Genomic DNA, 14601 nt, shown 5'->3' on the forward strand with positions numbered 1-14601 from the left:
GCTCCGAGGAGCTGTAGCTCCCCTGCATGCCCTAAGGAAGTGTAGCTCCTGTGCCTGGTGCATGCCCTAAGAAAGTGTAGCTCCTGTGCATGGTGCATGCCCCAAGGACATGCATCTCCTGTGCATGGTGCATGCCCTAAGGAAGTGTAGCACCTGTGCATGACACATGCTCAGAGGAACTGTAGCTCCTGTGCATGCCCTAAAGAAGTGTGGCTCCTGTGCATGGTGCATGCCCCAAGGACATGTAACTCCTGTGCATGGTGCATGCCCTAAGGAAGTGTAGCACCTGTGCATGGTGCATGTCCCAAGGAACTGTAGCTCCTGTGCATGATGCATGTCCCAAGGAACTGTAGCTCCTGTATGTGCCCCAAGGAACTGTAGCTCCTGTGCATGGCACATGCTCCAAGGAACTGTAGCTCCTGTGCATGGTGCATGCCCCAAGGACGTGTAGCTCCTGTGCATGACACATGCTCCGAGGAACTGTAGCTCCCGTGCATGCCCTAAGGAAGTGTAGCTCCTGTGCATGGTGCATGCCCTAAGGAAGTGTAGCTCCTGTGCATGGTGCATGCCCCAAGGACATGTATCTCCTGTGCATGGTGCATGCCCTAAGCAAGTGTAGCTCCTGTGCATGACACATGCTCAGAGGAACTGTAGCTCCTGTGCATGCCCTAAAGAAGTGTAGCTCCCGTGCATGATGCATGCTCCAAGGACATGTAGCTCCTGTGCATGGTGCATGCCCTACGGAACTGTAGCTCCTGTGCATGATGCATGCCCCAAGGAACTGTAGCTCCTGTGCATGCCCCAAGGAACTGTAGCTCCTGTGCATGCCCCAAGGAACGGTAGCTCCTGTGCATGATGCATGCCCCAAGGAACTGTAGCTCCTGTGCATGTTGCATGCCCCAAGAAATTGCAGCTCCAATGCATGCACCAAGGAACTGTAGCTCCTGTGGCAGAGCCAAGACATGTCCTGTACAACCCACCCGAAGAGGAAACCAATAAGCTACTAAGAGTGCTGTGTTGTGGGTGAACATTACCACTACCACTAAACAGCAGACACGCCTATTACCCAATGGTATTTTCAATTCCTTTACATGAAATGCACCTTTATATAAAATCAGGTCTGTAGACTGTGTCTCTCACTCTCTCACTATACCAATGCATGCAATGAAGATAGTAAGAATATTCTGGTGAAATATCTTTTCTGAACTATTGTTATAATGTGCAGTTGCTGACAAAATTGCATACCTGATGGGTCTGAACTCAGCGGACCTGCTCAAAGCGCTGTGCTACCCAAGAGTCAAGGTCGGCAACGAATATGTCACGAAGGGGCAAAATGTCCAACAGGTACCTAAGACTGATATTGGTTTTTTAACAATCTATATTGAATTTGATACTACACTGTAAAATATGTCTAGAAATAAGAGAATTAATTAACCAGTATGTAACTTTGTCTGCTATAGGTTTATAACGCCATCGGTGCACTCTGCAAGTCTGTCTATGAGAAGCTCTTCTTGTGGATGGTGCTTCGAATCAACCAGCAGCTGGACACCAAGCAAGCTAGACAGTACTTCATTGGGGTCCTGGATATTGCAGGCTTTGAGATCTTTGATGTAAGTTCTTCTGGTAGACACTATAATCGAGTTGTGTAAATGTTTATTAACATAATCACCCTAAGCAAACCTGTGTTGTTTAGTTCAACAGCTTGGAGCAGCTGTGCATCAACTTCACCAATGAGAAATTGCAACAGTTCTTCAACCACCACATGTTCGTCTTGGAACAAGAGGAATACAAGAAGGAAGGCATTGAGTGGGAATTTATTGACTTTGGCATGGATCTGGCTGCCTGCATTGAGCTCATTGAGAAGGTGGGTCACTTTCTGAGTGAATGCTAAATCTTTCTGCAAATTCCAATGATGATTAGAAACTACGGTCCTGATTTAGGGGTGGGTGGTAATGGAGAACCACCACAATTTGTTGTGTGCCCAGTCTACTCACCTTTTGCATCTCTGCCCTCATTCAGAGGTTTGCGATGGTGGAGCTGCTGCATGCTCTGCTGCTGGGAAACCCCTCACTATCAAGCATGGTGTCAAAAGGTCGGCCATCTTTGGTGTGGGCTTCCTGATGCCTAGTTCACCATTGTTTCCTGTCTCAGACAACTCCGCATAGCAGGGTGCTCCTGGCTATGAAGAATGCTGACATGTCATTCGGTTACTGGAAGAAAACTCCAAGTGTGTCATGAACATTGCCTTTTCATTTTCAAACGCAAACCCACTTTGAAATATTGCGAATAGTCTGCTATGTTGATAGGGCACATTGGACCTGCCGCCAATGTCATCTCTAGTTGTGGAAGCGGGACCTACGTTGCTGAAAAAGGCACTGCTGACCCAATGGTTAACTTTAAATGGGGTGAACTTGCTGTGACTGTGTTAGTGGAGGAGTTGCCTCTGGCTCCCTGACTCTTTACTGGACTAAGATCTCTATGAAAGCTTCTAAATCAACCTAATCTACATCTCACTTCCTTTTGCAGCCCATGGGAATCTTCTCCATCCTGGAAGAGGAGTGCATGTTTCCTAAAGCTACAGACACCTCCTTCAAGAACAAGCTGTACGACCAGCATCTGGGCAAGTGCAAGAACTTTGAAAAACCCAAGCCAGGCAAAGGAAAGGCTGAAGCTCACTTCTCCTTGTTGCATTACGCTGGTACTGTGGATTACAACATCAGCGGCTGGCTAGACAAGAACAAGGACCCACTGAACGAGACAGTCATTCAGCTGTATCAAAAGTCCTCAATTAAGCTGCTGGCCTTCCTCTACAGCACCTACACAGTGGCAGGAGATGCAGGTAGGCATAACGTTTCAACTTTATTTACAAAGACAATAACACATGCAAATGATACTGTTTGATGCTGTATCACTGATGCCCCAAGCGCCCATGTTTTTTTTTCAATTCACAGATGCTGGAGCTGCAAAGGGCGGGAAAAAGAAGAAAGGCTCATCCTTCCAGACCGTCTCTGCTTTGTTCAGAGTAAGGTCCCCCAAATGCATAATGAAAGTATAAGCAACTTTTCCTCACAGTGTGTATTGCATCTACAACCATTCACCTGTGTCAGATCTGATGACGTTTGCTGCCAGATTGATAGTAGTATCTCCCCTTCATACTTGGAACGTTTTTGAATTGCTACATATCCACCAATATATTCAGGGTATTAAAAGTTTAAAGCATTTTTAATATTTCTTTCAACAGGAAAACCTGAACAAGCTGATGACTAACCTCAGGAGCACTCACCCCCACTTTGTTCGGTGTCTAATTCCAAATGAGACAAAAACACCAGGTACAGTACCTGAAACAAATGTAACAAGTTGAAGAACCACAAAGTCAACATAGTATGAGGAAACTGACTTTGGCTCGCTTATTTCCATGTCCAGGTGTCATGGACAACCATCTCCTGATCCACCAGTTGAGATGTAACGGTGTCTTGGAAGGCATCAGAATTTGCAGAAAGGGATTTCCAAGCAGGATCCTCTATGGCGACTTTAAGCAAAGGTAATATTCAATTCAATAATCTTTATTCGGATATAAAATATCCATACAAGCACAGATCAGATAATACCAGCAACAATACAATTTTTGTTAAAAGCACTATATGAAAAACAGTAGTTAAAAAAGGGACTTTCAGGTTACAAAGTCTTCAATTGTGTGCATATGTTAAAAAGACATAGTATACTAAACAACAATATCATAAATAAAATTCCAATCCAATCCAAAAATTCTTTATTTCGGTCATATAGACCATAAAAGACACAATAAAAACATTACAGACAATAAAACATTATTAAAATACATTTGAGTAAAAACGACTCTCCCAGCAATGAATGAGTTAAAATTACATTTAAAAGATTCTTTAAAAAGTTCAAGGAGCTTCAGACAATTTTTTCCTTCTAATCAACCAAATGGCCATAAGAAATTTGGAAACAGCAAACACAATGTGGCCCAGGGTACTAGTTTTCAAAATCCTGTAAAATTACAAAAAAACGGCGGGTAGCAGCATTGTAGTGTTAAACACATTCAGGGGTTGGACAGACAAATAGCAGCATATTATGATAAAGTGCAGTTAGTTGTAAACAATTTTAGCAGCATAATATAAGTGCAATTAAATTTGATCTCTTAGAGTATTCCAGTCCGCAGATAACGCTTTAATTGGTGTTCCATACTATAAGGTATAGCAGGGGCGGCTGGTGGAATTTGAAACTGGTGAGGCGTATGCAGAACGAAACCAATGTATGTGAGCGAGCGCAGCGAGCGAGCCCGACGGCAATAAGAGGGGTTCGAGGGGGATTCTCCTCCTGTGAAGAAATTTTGTAAAAATTGGCATCTTTTTGGTGCGTTTTTCAGCACTATTTCTGTGATAAATGGACTAAAAATTCAGGGGCAGATTAACAAGCCCCTTGCGCCACTTTTGCGTCACTTTTAACATGGGAAAAATGATGCAAAAGTGGCGCAAGGGGCTTGTAAATCTGACCCTCAGTTCTTCTAGGCAATCATAAAAGAAAACTCATACATTATTTCAGAGAATTTCTGGGTTGCCAAGAAAGTCTGACATCTGAAGAGGGCTAGGGTACTAAGCAAGACGGCTTTGGCTCTATCCTTTCCAATAGAAAACACTAGTTAGCGATGTGAACAAGTTCAATGGACAAACCTGGGGTCCAGGGAGGGTCCCTCTCCTGAGAAAGAAATTTTAAAAAGATTGGCAAATGGTGCATTTTAAAGCGAATGAATGCAGCGATAAAGCAAGGCTTATTAAGCAGTGGGAACGTATAGTCTTGAAATATTAAACACATTAAAAACTGCCCCGTATCTTCTTACATTAATTTGTTCAACAGTTCCTGTAATATGTAAATTGTTCTGCATGACAACTTTAGCCCTTTAAAATGTATGCTTGCCCAGTGTCTTGCACTGCATGCAGCATTAACTTTGGAAAAATATGCAGCTGCTGACTGTAACCAGTCATATAGAAATATGTATAGACAGGTCTTTAAGTGAGATGTAAAAAGTGGGTGCTCCCTATAAAGGAGCATAATAAAAACATTTCTGTGATTCCCATAGTGTGCCATCAGCCCGGTATTTTTGTTTCTCTCTGAGATGTAATTTTATCCAGATAAATGGCACAGCAACTGACAGACGCCTAAAGCCTGTCAGTATGATTGGCTTTGTCACTGTGTGTTAGCTGTTTAAGATAAATGAGTAACAACAATGATTTCTTATAAATAATTAACATTGAAAATGTTTAAATTCTGAAATAGTGAGTCTGTGAATTAAATAGCATTGAGGCCTGTGGAAGGAGTTTTGCCTTCTATTATGTGTGCTTTATGTTAGATATATATCCTCTTTTTCTCTGCATATCTTGTTCATCGGCACATCTTTAACCACCTCTCTTTCCTCTTCAGCATCCTCCTTTCACTCTTCCCCGAATGCCCTACCAAATATTTTGACATCAGTGTACCCCCTACACACACATTTCCACAGAATTTCAGTCGCAAATGGAATACATAAACATTGTTCTGTGTGCTCTGCAAAAAGGCCAACCCACTGACAGGCACTTTGTTTGGTTTTAGCCTTAGCGCCTGCGTGCTCAATCAAAGCCCCTCAAACACCTGGCATGGCTCAAGCCTCAAAGTATGCACAGAAAAAAATACAGATAAACAACAACATTATAAAATAGCTAACTCGTGGGGAATGCAAGATCAAGTAAACACGTAAAATAAGAGAGGAACTAAATCGCTGAAATGCATTCCCTCGACGTTTTTATCATTCATTGTTTGCAAGTCAATCCATGTTTTTGGCATCAGAAACAGCAATTGTGGGACGCACAACATCATCTATGCAAATAACCTTATGCCGCATGACCATACCTTACACGACCACACCTTGGCACGGCACAGAACTCCATATTGGTAAACATGGGGTGGAACAGAACATAATCTATGTAAATAACTCCATGCCACACGACAGCATCATGGCACATAACTCCATCTTGGTAAAGCATGGCATGACACATAACATATTCTATGTAAATAACACCATATCACACAGCAGCGTCACAGCATGGCACAGAACTCCGTCTAGGTAAAGCATGGCACTGTTGGCACATAGCATAATCTATGTAAATAAAACCATGTCGCCTCTTCGGGTTAGATGCTGGTTGGAAAGGCTGGTTGCACTTTTAGCTTTTAACAGGAGCTCCTGACCTGGCATGCGTTTATAACATTTCAAAGCCTTCCTCTCATAAAACAGATTCGGGTCCAAGCGCTTTCGTTAGATTCAGAACAGCTTCAAGATGTTGTGTCTGCATCTCACCCCTATTCATGCGCTCTGGAAGGTGCAACCTCCCTTCTTTACAAGCCATTAACCAATTCACAGACTCCTGGAGAGAAACTTTCAGGACAATTTAATCTCTCCGGGGTATTTCTTAGCAAAACCCTTTTCACTGTCAGCAATCGGTCCCTCCTTCAGCATATCCCTACCCCCCTGCCGTCACCCCCTCTCTCTCACCAACACACCACCGACTCCCTCCCAGTCTACGTTACAGCGCTGGGCATCTTTTTCCAGTGGGAGGCGTCTGCTGTTGCAAGTTAAGTGAGAATGTAATGCCGTCCCCTGCCGCAGTGACCTTAAACTTGAATGTGGATAGAAGGCGTCTTACCCTGCTAACTCCTCGGCACATTTTATAACTCCAGTCTGTTTAGAAGACCCGCTGGGGCCCGTGTTGTGCGCTAAGGCGGTCCTGGATGGGACGGCATGCAGCAACAAGCGGAAAGCCTCACACAAGGAGGTTACACATAGAGACGAAGATTACTACCCTTTGGCGGGGACGGGGGAGTCCAGCCATTACCAAAGCTGATGCTTTCAACAGCCCAGTCTGACAGAATTGAAGAGACGGACAACAAAACTTAAAGCCAGAAAGGGAGGGGGTACTCACAGAGGGACACATGCGCACACGCACAAAGGTTCTCTCAAACAGAATTAAATATTGAGACAGTGAGGTTGTACAGAGAAACAGAAAGTCAAACATGAACACTGAATTACTGCCTGACTCATACTGATAGAGACAGTGGGAACAGTGAGCAGGCAGAGAGTCGCCTTAATAAACCTCCTCACCCCCCACCTAATTACGCATACACACAAAGAGACATGCACACAAATAAACAGAAGCAGATCTTCAGGCAGGCACACGGAAACACACGCGTCCATGCAGACACCTAGGGGAAACACAAACGGACACTGTTATGCACATGTATGAATTGGTTTATCTGTGGACGGGCCTATGTCCTGCGGAAACGCCGTCCCGGCTGCTCTTCACATATCCACTGGACCCCCCCTTGTCTTCCGGATACATGCATACATTTTTATCAGGCCAGCCGCATAAAAGTAGAATGAGGGGAGACTTTGACCAAGACATGGCTGAATGTGTCAAGATTTGGAAAGAAAGGCGGTAGGAAGGGCGACGGGGGCGGGGGAGTTTTAATAAAATAAAAATAAAACTTACCTGACGGTGATAGGTCTGCGCCGCCTCTGCTTCTGCTCCACGCCGCCTCTGCTCCTGCTCTGTGACAGAGTCTCAGGCAGCCAATAAAGATGCTGCCTTAGCAGCGCCAGGATTGGCTAGGGCATGGAGACGGCCCACCCATTAGGAGACCAGGGGCTGCTGCATGAAGCAACCCTCGGCCTCTCGAGTCCCCCCTCGCTCTCCCATGGTAGTAGGTGGCTGGCCTGTAGTACGCATGTTCGGGCTGGTCATAAAAATGACCAGCCCAAAATCGAGCATGCGCACACTATTGCAAGCGCTGCTGTCACTCAACCCTTGCTGCCGCGGCCAGCCCTGCCCCCGCCCCCACCCCCTTCAGCGGCCGATTGACTGAGACTGCCAGTGCCGACTGCAAGTGGAGAGACGAGCGACTAAGTTGCTTGCCGCTTGCGTGAATGGGGCCATGTGGCTAGTGGGGCAACACCCCAGCGCCCCAATGGATGCACCACCACTGAGGTATAGGTAAGTACATACAATAAAGCAGTATTATGTGTTCAAGTATACTTAATGCGTTAAAAGTTGCACATGGAAGCACGTGAGCAAACTGCCACTCTCAGGAAAGAGCTGACACAAAAATCAGATCGTCCCTCTCAAGCCTAAGAATCTCCAGGTAGGCTGTTCTGTAATCGATGTTGGCAATTGCCTTAAAATAGGGGATCAGATATTGTTTTGTATAATTTTGATAAAAATTGCAGAAAAATAAAAAATTTAACATCGTTTGATTACTGCGGGTGCCACAAGGGCAGGGCATTTGCTCGAGGTTAATATTAAATCCCAGAGGGAAGCAAAGTAAGTATTTTAAAGTGCCATCTTTGAGGCGAAAAAGCAAACTTCTCCCCCAACGACTTGTAGTCTTCAGGAGCTATTTAGATGGCATATAGGTTTCAGGGCTATTTGCCTCCACTAGTGACATGTACCTGGCGGCTGATGATTTTGAACGCTCTGTGGCGTATCTTGCATTATTATAAGATTCATATAATGCATCCATGAGGACTTTTTTATTCATACCCTCTAGGTACAATGGATTTAAAAAGATGTGCTCTAAGTTCACGCTACTTAAACTTTTTCAAACAGCGGAGAGCCAGGGTATGCACCCTCCCTTGTCGCAGTTGAGGCAGTCTACAATAATCTCCCTTGTCAGAGTCGCTTCTGGGTTTTGCCAATTTTTTTGTCAAAATATAGCTGGACGCAACCTGATGAAATCTTCTATGTAATATAAATGTAATTCCTTATGGCACACAAAGTTTGGGGAGGAAATTTGAGCCCCTGAAAGTTTCCGGCAAAATCTATTTTCCTCTCTCTGAATCCCACTGCAATTTATAAAACCCCAGACTGCAGCGCCATATGTGGCAGTGGGAATACACTGTAATTTATCAATTTTGATTATATATAATACTACCTCTGCTTGTTTTGGTTGGGGAAGACTCATGTACTTCTACTATGGGCAGCGTGGGCTGCCCAAGATCCATTATCAGAAAATACTAAACCCAGATATGGAAAAGTGCGGGTGTGTAATAAGTGTTCAGGACCTGAATTAATACAGTGTTTTTTTGGACCACAGGTCATTAAAAAAGATTTCTTAAACTTGGTGCAAAGGTTTAAGTCTGCCATAAAAGCTACAAAACCCCTAACTAAAGTGCGTAGTGCGTTCGGAGTACGGCCCATTAGGTCATAGTAAGGCGGGGAGTACATTACCATTAATTCTTGGTACATCATTAGTAAGTTCTGACAGAACATTGTGTAGTTCGTTTATATAAAGAATGAATAAGAGAGGGGCCAGTACACACCCCTGTCTGCCCCCTCTGCCAATAATGATGTCCCCTGAAACCTCCCCGTCATTGCTAATCCTTACCCGTGCCTTCAAGTCCCTGTGCAAATATGCCAAAAAATTAACTAAGGCCTCATCCAACCCATAGTTTAAAAGGATCGACCACAAGCGTGACCTATTGACGAAGTCGAAGGCTGAGGTGAAGTCCATAAAAGCCAAATAGATAGGTGACTTCTGGGCTATTGTATACTTGCCAACAATCAGATTTAAATTAAGGCACTGTTCTACTGTTCCCAGTTTACTTCTAAAACCCAGCTGACACCTATTTAAAATATGCTCCCTTCCAGCCCAAGACCTTATTTTGTTGAAAAAGATCCTCCCGAGAATCTTTAAAGTGTTGTCAATCAGGGAGATCGGTCTGTAGCAGCTAGGGTTGGATCGGTCTCCTTTTTTAAAAATAGGCACAATGATGCTGGTAGAGCAAGTGCTTGGAATAAAAGTGCTTGTTAGATTATTAAAAACATTAAGTAAAAGGGATGCCCAAAAATCCAGTTTATGCTTAATAAGATCAATAGAAAGCCCGTCAGGCCCTGGGGCCTTGTTGCCTAGGCTTTGGTAGATGGCATCCTCAACTTCTGACATCGATATAAAAATCCTAGTGGCAGAAAAGCTGTTTAGCAGATACTCTGTCTGGGGCGGGGCTGTGTAAATCTTAGAAAAATGTGCTTCCCATGCTTCACTAGTTATGTTGCAGCTTGGGGGGGTGAGTGTAAGGCCTATGGATCTCATGGCTTTAACTGCTTCCCAGAAACCGTTTCCATCATTAAGTGTAGCAGCACAGGCAAGATTATCCCAGCGTTCTTTTAGAAGCTCGTCTTTTCGTTGCCTGGCTACTTCTTCGTAATGAGATTTGACAAGAGTTGCGTCCCTAGGTGTTGCTGCCAGTGCTACACGAAGTTCTCTATTTGCTTGCGAGCAGGTACTGTTGAACCATGTAGGTTTCTGGTTAGTATCTAACGCAGGTCTGGAGATCATTTGTTTAATGCCAGCACAAAGGCCGCTAAATGCCTTAATAATCTCTGGGTTAGAATTGCTAAATGACAGGCAAGTTTCAATGAGCAGTGGATGTAGTTTTATCATATTGAGAAATAAAATGTTGTTATCAATGCCTTTCCAAATGACTCTTAATTTTGTCAGTCGAAGCCCCTAAATTACTTGCCCCAGGCTCTTTAACAAGACTAGGTCTACGGGAGAATCTAATTGTTGTTAAAATTGGGTTATGATCGCCCTGCGTGGTGCACAAGACCTCTGCCTTTAATAAAAGATCCTCTAATGAGGCAGATATAAAAACATAATCAATAGTTGAGGCACGACCACGACCCCTATAGGTGGGTATTGAGCAATTATTGTTTTGATATACATCCGCTATTTCCATCACATTAAATAAGTTGCAGATGGACAAATGGTCTGACAGTTCCATCCCTCTTTTGCATGAAGGCTCGTGATTCAAAAAAGTAGTAGCTAAACCGTTTTCCCTTGGAAGTCTAGCGTTAAAGTCACCACCAAGACAAATTCCATCTGGCGTTAAAGTCACCACCAAGACAAATTCCATCTGGCGTTAAAGTCACCACCAAGACAAATTCCAAAGGTAATATTCACAGACTGGAGGATTACAAAAAGGGTTGTTCCTGCTGTTCCTCTATTAAAAAATCTACACTATTTAGGCCCCCACACCCGCACTTCACCATACGGCAGTTGGATAGAAGATCTCCGACAAAGTGCCCCTTTTTAAGGGAGCCCGTTAGGCATTGCACCGCCGGCCCGATGAGGAGCAGCCCATATGATGAAGCATGACACCTGAAAGGGTGTGTGAGGGCATTACTATCCAACAAATGGATTACCAACCATAGACACATGGTGTACTCAGTTGGATCCAGCCTTCCTTTTGATTCTTCCCTTTTTGTAATCCTCATTACTGGGGTACCTTTTCTTGCTGGACCTCCCACTCCCCTGTGAGTGGAAAAAGCCCCTCCTGTCCCTCTTTTTGTAGTTCAATATTCATAGACTACCATCCACACAGAGCGTATGCTGAGACATTTTATCTGTGTTTCATCACAGGAAACACAGAAGAAGCTTTACACCTCCCAGAGGTCAGTGCTCTAGGACATTCTGGCCCTATGCTGTCACTGGCTGCCTTCTACCCTGCTTGTTCCTGTAGCACCACCAGCAGGACGCTTTATTATTCTGAGATCTGGATCCCCTCATACTAAGAAAACACCTTTTTGTGGCACTATGACAGCATGTTATGTTATGTTCTAAAAAATACTAATGTATTCATATCAATGTATAAGATAAGCAGACTGAAATAACTAAATTATTGTGTAATGCAAAGACAAGAACAGCAATCATTTATTTTGCGTCGCTGGTCTCCTGGGGTTTGAATCCACTCTCAATGTTCATTATTTAGGACACAATTCATGAAATGAAAATCATTGCTAAGACTAGCTATTTAACAACTATAAAATATCTATTTGCCATCTCACCGTGGCTGTATTTTTACCCAGGAACCACTATTGTTATATCTTTTAGGTACAAGGTTCTGAATGCCAGCGCTATTCCTGAAGGACAATTTATCGACAGCAAGAAGGCGAGTGAGAAACTGTTGGGATCGATCGATATTGATCACACTCAATATAAATTTGGCCACACTAAGGTAAAAACAGCGATTTATGTCCACAAATACATCATTTCAACTGGAAGAATATGTTTATTGCTCATTTTTAGGTCTTGCTGAGCCAAAGGCTCGAAGAGACATTTTATATGTGGGATTTTCAAAGTGCTACCCACAGTCTTTTGGCTGGCCTAAACCTTGAGTGCACGATCACATGCACGTGCACAGCTGCTCCTCTGCTCATTGCATTCCCCCCTCCCTTCTCACCCAGCCCTTTGATACTCTGCTCGATTACTTTCACTTTCGCCGCTTTGACCCTTGCATTCCCCCCTCCCTTCTCACCCAGCCCTTTGATGCTCTGCTCGCATCTCCCTCCTCCCTGGGCGTGAAGGGAGACAGAGCCATCCTGCTTAATTAATGGCTTTGCATTCCCATTTGTTCCCATAGTAAACATGCCCGAGGCGCCAGCCGAGCACAAGGCTCACGGAGACATTCTCTTTACCCTCGTTAGTCCCTGTATCTCTATTTCCTTCAGAAGCTCCTGCTTTTCCTACCTTTCTGCCCAGCGATTTGCTTGTTTTTCTTAACTTTTGGTATAAGCGCGGCACCCGGGTGCCACGATTATACCAAAGGTAAAGAAATAGAAAAAAATATCTATTTCTTTACGTTTGGTATAATCGCGGCACCCGCGCTTTACTTTTAATGTTATAAGTAAAGCGCGGGTGCCGCGATTATACCAAAAGTAAACAAATAGATTGTCTCGGTGTTCCAGCATCATTCACTGTGTTCCCATCATGTTTATAAGGTTACACGCGAAGGTAGGATACAGCATCAAGATAGCTCAGTGAGTTCATGTGCCCATTGCGGAGCTGCTATGTGACAGTGACTTTACAGCATAGCGCTTCTGTTTAAACTTCTACAGTTTCTAAGCGTTGATGATGCGAGTAGTACCGCATCTATTGCAAATATTAAAACATCCATTAGCAAGAGTTAATATTGCCCTCTCTTCCGGAGCAAATTGCTAACTTCTAATTAGGGGCTTTTTTTGGTGAGAACTCAGGCCTTGCAGACGAAGTTGTGTAATTATGGGGGGGAATATATGTCGAGCTCTCGGGCCAACCCTGCCTGTTTGGGCTGTGAACGCCTCTCTGGTTTCAGAGAGGACAGGACTCTGTGCTATTAATTTAGGACAGAAGCCAGCAGGGTCCCAAAAAATCAAAGCCACCTCATGGTCGGTATTATTAAGCCGTAATGTCATGGAAACAGTCCATTGTCACCGGGGGCTTTATATATTACATCATACTGCTCTGTAGCGGTTGCAATAGCTAACAATGTAATGGGTTCTCAAAAAAATTTCAATGTACATCTTTAGTAGGTTTACTCCTCGGTTTGGGCGTACATTTACTCATTTTTGAAACTCAAAGGATTCCAGGAGTTTTCCTAAAAAAGCTACGTGCATTAATACTTCCTCACTCACGACGGCAGTTTTGCATGCAAATCTGTAAAGGATGTACAACTACCATGCAAAAATGTTTTGTCTGAATCAATTGTAGCTTTAAAAAAATGTTTCACTTCACCTAAACCCTCACCAATTTTGGAGGTATTCCTTGACCATTTCCACTATGGGAATGGATTTACTCCTGCTGTCGACAGAAGTAAATCTGTAACAATCTCCAAAAGGAGAATGAGCTGAGAAAAAAATTGTGAAAACCCCAAAACAAAAGCGTAGCAGGACATTCTAGCAACATGACACTCAAAGAATACCTTATAGGGCATTTATTCATGCAAAAATACATGTGTGAGAAAATCTTTTCAAAAGCGGAAACGCATGATTTTTTTTAATGATAAAAAGATGCTGTGCGCATGCACATAGGCGATTCCTCCACGCTACCTAAACGTGCACATGCTAATTGCCCTGACACTGTGTATCGTGATTTGCTAAGAATACCACGGTGGGGCATGCACGACTCACAAAGACAATTACACATGTACATTGAACTTACATCAGCAAGTGGATTGTTTTGCGAGCAAGGGAGTAGACAGAGAATTAAAACACCCCTCACTTTTAACCAAAGCTCTTATGGCATGATGCAAGTCACTGTGACCCTCCCCATAGGAGTTCTCTTGTCTCTTCCACCCAAGCATCTATCCTTTCATCCTTCCAGCTACCCACTAATATCCACCTTTTCACCTTTACATTCTGTCATCCATTCATTCTTTCATCTATCAGTCAGTCTTTCACCATTCTGTCTGCCCACCCACCTATCTCCAAACCTCCCCATCCATCTCCAAACCTATCCATCCTTTCTTTCAACCCTCCATCCACCCTTTCACTCATTCATCCATCCTTCCACCCCATCCATCCACCCACCCATCCAACCTTTCACTCATACATCCCCTTTCACTAATTAATTCATCCACCCTTCGCTCAGCCTTTCACTCTTCCATTCCTCCATCCATCCTTTCACTCATTCACCCATCCTTTCATTCATCCATCCATCTTTACCTTATCAATCCATTTACCCTTTCACACATCCATCCATTCTTTCACTCACTCATCCATCCATGCTTTGACCATATGT

General features: G+C 43.8%; 1 protein-coding gene across 2 annotated transcripts in view; it reads left to right on the top strand.

The window, feature by feature from the left end:
* The window catches only part of LOC146797033 (myosin-4-like), a 79196-nt gene that overhangs the window by 25603 nt on the left and 38992 nt on the right, over positions 1-14601 (top strand). For both annotated transcript variants that reach the window (XR_014969673.1, XM_085629638.1), the window contains exons 12-19: positions 1226-1344; positions 1461-1610; positions 1694-1864; positions 2527-2839; positions 2952-3022; positions 3242-3329; positions 3424-3541; positions 11938-12061. Coding sequence is in view for 1 of the 2 variants with exons in the window: in XM_085629638.1 (XP_085485764.1) it covers positions 1226-1344; positions 1461-1610; positions 1694-1864; positions 2527-2839; positions 2952-3022; positions 3242-3329; positions 3424-3541; positions 11938-12061 (1154 nt within the window). In the remaining variant the exon portion in view is untranslated. The remainder of the gene's footprint in view (positions 1-1225; positions 1345-1460; positions 1611-1693; positions 1865-2526; positions 2840-2951; positions 3023-3241; positions 3330-3423; positions 3542-11937; positions 12062-14601) is intronic.

This window comes from Triturus cristatus, chromosome 10 (genome assembly GCF_964204655.1).
Source record: "Triturus cristatus chromosome 10, aTriCri1.1, whole genome shotgun sequence".
Taxonomy (NCBI): Eukaryota; Metazoa; Chordata; class Amphibia; order Caudata; family Salamandridae; genus Triturus; species Triturus cristatus.